Genomic DNA, 2,974 nt, shown 5'->3' on the forward strand with positions numbered 1-2,974 from the left:
GTTGTCTTCTGTGTCTTTGTTTGATAAAACTCTCCTTCCTCTATCTCCTCATCTCTCCTCCATAACACGGACACACAGCTCACCGCCAGCTAACGTTAAACCGCACCGGGGGTATCTGGATTCAGTGTCCGGGACACAGAGCAGAGATCCGGGATGAGTTCACATGAGAAGCCGGTGTTTGTCTGGTTCTTCTGCTTTTGGTCCTGATGGATTTTACATAGACTATTTGTTCACAAACCACTAATAATGCGCTCTCTGTTGCTAATGCTAATTAGACTCCCAGCTAATTAGCCTGCTCTGCTAACCAGGTTAGTTAAATTAGTTAACGCTGTCGCTTTTTTGACCTCTTACTTCGACATTGTCTTCGTCTGTTAAAGTGCCTGTTTTTTAAAGCTAGTTTGGTGAACTCACTTAAAGCTAAAGGTGCTAATTTACAAAGTAGCTAGCTTCGGCTAAAACTGGGTTTAAATGTAGTTTGAGTTTGGTTGAATTGAGGTTTAAATGTCGAGTTGAGAGGGTTGAACTCAATTCAAATGTCCTTTTTGGTGTTTATAGCGAGTTATATTTAGTGTTTTGTGGTCAGTTTGACTTTGGACTTGGTAAGTTTTTGAATGCAGTTTGGTCTGGTTTACATAGAGGGTTGAATGCAGTCAGTCTTTAAACTGGGTTTAAATATAGATTAAGTTTGGTAAAAATTGTGCTAAAATCAGGCTTTAAATGTTGTCAGACTTCAATTTTGCCAACTTGTCCAGTGTTAGACAGGACTATAAATCTAAGTGGGGGTCTAGAACTAGGTAGTCCCAGGTCCTGTGTTGTGCACTGGCTTTAGTGTGGTCTAGAGGCAGTAGTCCTGGGTTTAAGCTCAGTTATGGCTCACAAGTGTCCTTATTAGTGTTTATTTCCCATCTAGTTTTGTTTAATGGGTTTGGATGCAGGCTGGCCTCAGTCTCTGTTTTAAAACTGGATTTAAATGTGGTCTGAGTTCAATTGATTTCAAACTAAGTCCTGAGCTAAAACCAGTCTGGTAAACCAGTCTTGTGTTAAATTGTGTTGTGTCCTGGATTTACTGTGGGTCTAGAAGCAGCTAGTCCCGGGTTAAACACAGTTCTTGATTTAAGTGTCCTTATCAGTGTTCATAGCTGGTCTTGATTTCGTTTGAAGCTCAGTTACACTTTTGGTTAATGGGGTTTCAAGTGTAGTTCGGCCTGGCTTACATAGATGCTTGTGGTTTGGTTGGAAACTGTGAACTACTCCTGTGCAAAACCAGGTTATAAATGTAGTCTCTCTCAGTTTCAGCGGGGTCTAGAGGCAGGTAGTCCCTGGTTTAAACACATGTCCTTGTTGTTCATTTCTGGTTCAAATAAAGGACTTCCTGTCCTTGTGAAGACAGTCTGTGTTGGTTCTGAAGTTTAAAGTGGTTTTTGTTCCACTTTTGGTCTTTGATGCAGTTAGTCCAGGTCTATGCAGGGTTCAGTCCCAGCCAGGTTTAGCTCATGATGGCAGAGCTCCACCAGACTCCCACCTCACTTTGCTGCTGCCGTAAATCCCTGCCAATCTCTGGAGCCCGGTGTGTCAGGGACTCCAGTCAGCACTCAGCAGGTCCGGGTCCTGGGACCCCGCGGTGCCCCCTGGTGGACGTGGCGTCGGCGTCTAACTTCCGCTGCTTCCAGCTGCGACACTTCCACCTGGACATGCGGCTAAACTTTGCTGTGAAGGAGATGAGCGGCTGGTTGGTTCTGGACCTGGTCCCGGTCCAGCCGGGGGTCCACACCCTGATCCTGGACTCCCACTCCTCCCTCCTCATCCACTCCATAGACTGTAAGGTCCCCGGGGCTGGACAGGAGGAGCCCATCTCCCTCACATACCGGGTCGACCCATTCACAGATTATGGCTCCTCACTGAACATCAGCCTGCCGACGGCAGCCGTGAAACCAGGCCGACTGATCCAGATCACAGTCCGCTACACCACCACAGACGGACCGGCCGTAAGGAGTCCAGAATACCAGCACTGCAAATAACGACTATTTGGTTATTGGTTAATCTGCTGATGATTTCCTCTATTGACCGATTCATCTTTCAGTTTGTAAGAGTTCAGCTTATAAAAACATTAACTGTGTGTGTGTGTGTGTGCGTGCGTGTTTGTGTGTTCACAGATCTGGTGGTTGGACTCTGAGCTGACCTGTGGTCAGTCTCGTCCTCTGGTCTTCACTCAGGGTCACTCGGTGTGTAATCGCTCCTTCTTCCCCTGCTTCGACACACCTGCTGTCAAGAGCACATACACCGCTACTGTCAGGGTGAGTCCTGACCCCTGACCCCTGACCCCTGACCCCTCACCCTCACACACACACCTGCACTGTGTCAGCCCCTGCTGGGTGACCTAGACACTTTTGATTTATTTGTTTGCACGTTAACTCCAAATGTTGTGAAAGATGAAAAGTACACAGACACTCTGTCACCTACACACACCTGGATTTGTATTACATTATTATAATAATAATAATTATTATTGTATTATTACAAGAGTCTATTAATGAAAAACTGGAGATTTTATCTGTTGTAGTTTGTAAGCAGAGAGAAGCAGAGGACTGCAGAGAGATCATGTCTACATATAAAAACAAACGTATGTGTGTATCTGACCTCTGATCAGGAGGTCTGGAGGGTCCGACGTCCTGTGAACTCTTCTGAACTTGAATTAGATCAGATGAGCTCTTATTCAGTCAGATTAGATCAGCAGAGACAGACGCTCTTAAAACAAGGAGAGTAAAGATGAATCGGAAGGAAAAGCCATCAGATGAAACTGAAGACATGATCATCTGTCGTCGTCGTCTTCTGCTTCTTCTTCTGCTTCTTCTGCTTCTGCTTCGTCTTCTGCTTCTTCTGCTTCTTCTTCTGCTTCTTCTTCTTCTTCAGGTTCCAGATGGAGTGACTGTTCTGATGAGTGCATCTCAGAGCTCGTACTCCAAACAGGACCGGG

At 45.6% G+C, this 2,974-nt stretch overlaps 1 protein-coding gene across 1 annotated transcript in view; it reads left to right on the forward strand.

Moving 5' to 3' along the window:
* Positions 1-1,137: 1,137 nt before the first annotated feature.
* rnpepl1 (arginyl aminopeptidase like 1) overlaps positions 1,138-2,974 on the forward strand; it is a 10,766-nt gene continuing 8,929 nt past the window's right edge. The window contains exons 1-3 of the mRNA XM_070906168.1: positions 1,138-1,985; positions 2,154-2,294; positions 2,911-2,974. The exon at positions 2,911-2,974 is cut by the window's right edge and continues 88 nt beyond it. Coding sequence (XP_070762269.1) covers positions 1,494-1,985; positions 2,154-2,294; positions 2,911-2,974 — 697 coding nt within the window. The 5' untranslated portion in view covers positions 1,138-1,493. The remainder of the gene's footprint in view (positions 1,986-2,153; positions 2,295-2,910) is intronic.

This window comes from Enoplosus armatus, chromosome 5 (assembly GCF_043641665.1).
Source record: "Enoplosus armatus isolate fEnoArm2 chromosome 5, fEnoArm2.hap1, whole genome shotgun sequence".
In the NCBI taxonomy this organism is placed as follows: domain Eukaryota; kingdom Metazoa; phylum Chordata; class Actinopteri; order Centrarchiformes; family Enoplosidae; genus Enoplosus; species Enoplosus armatus.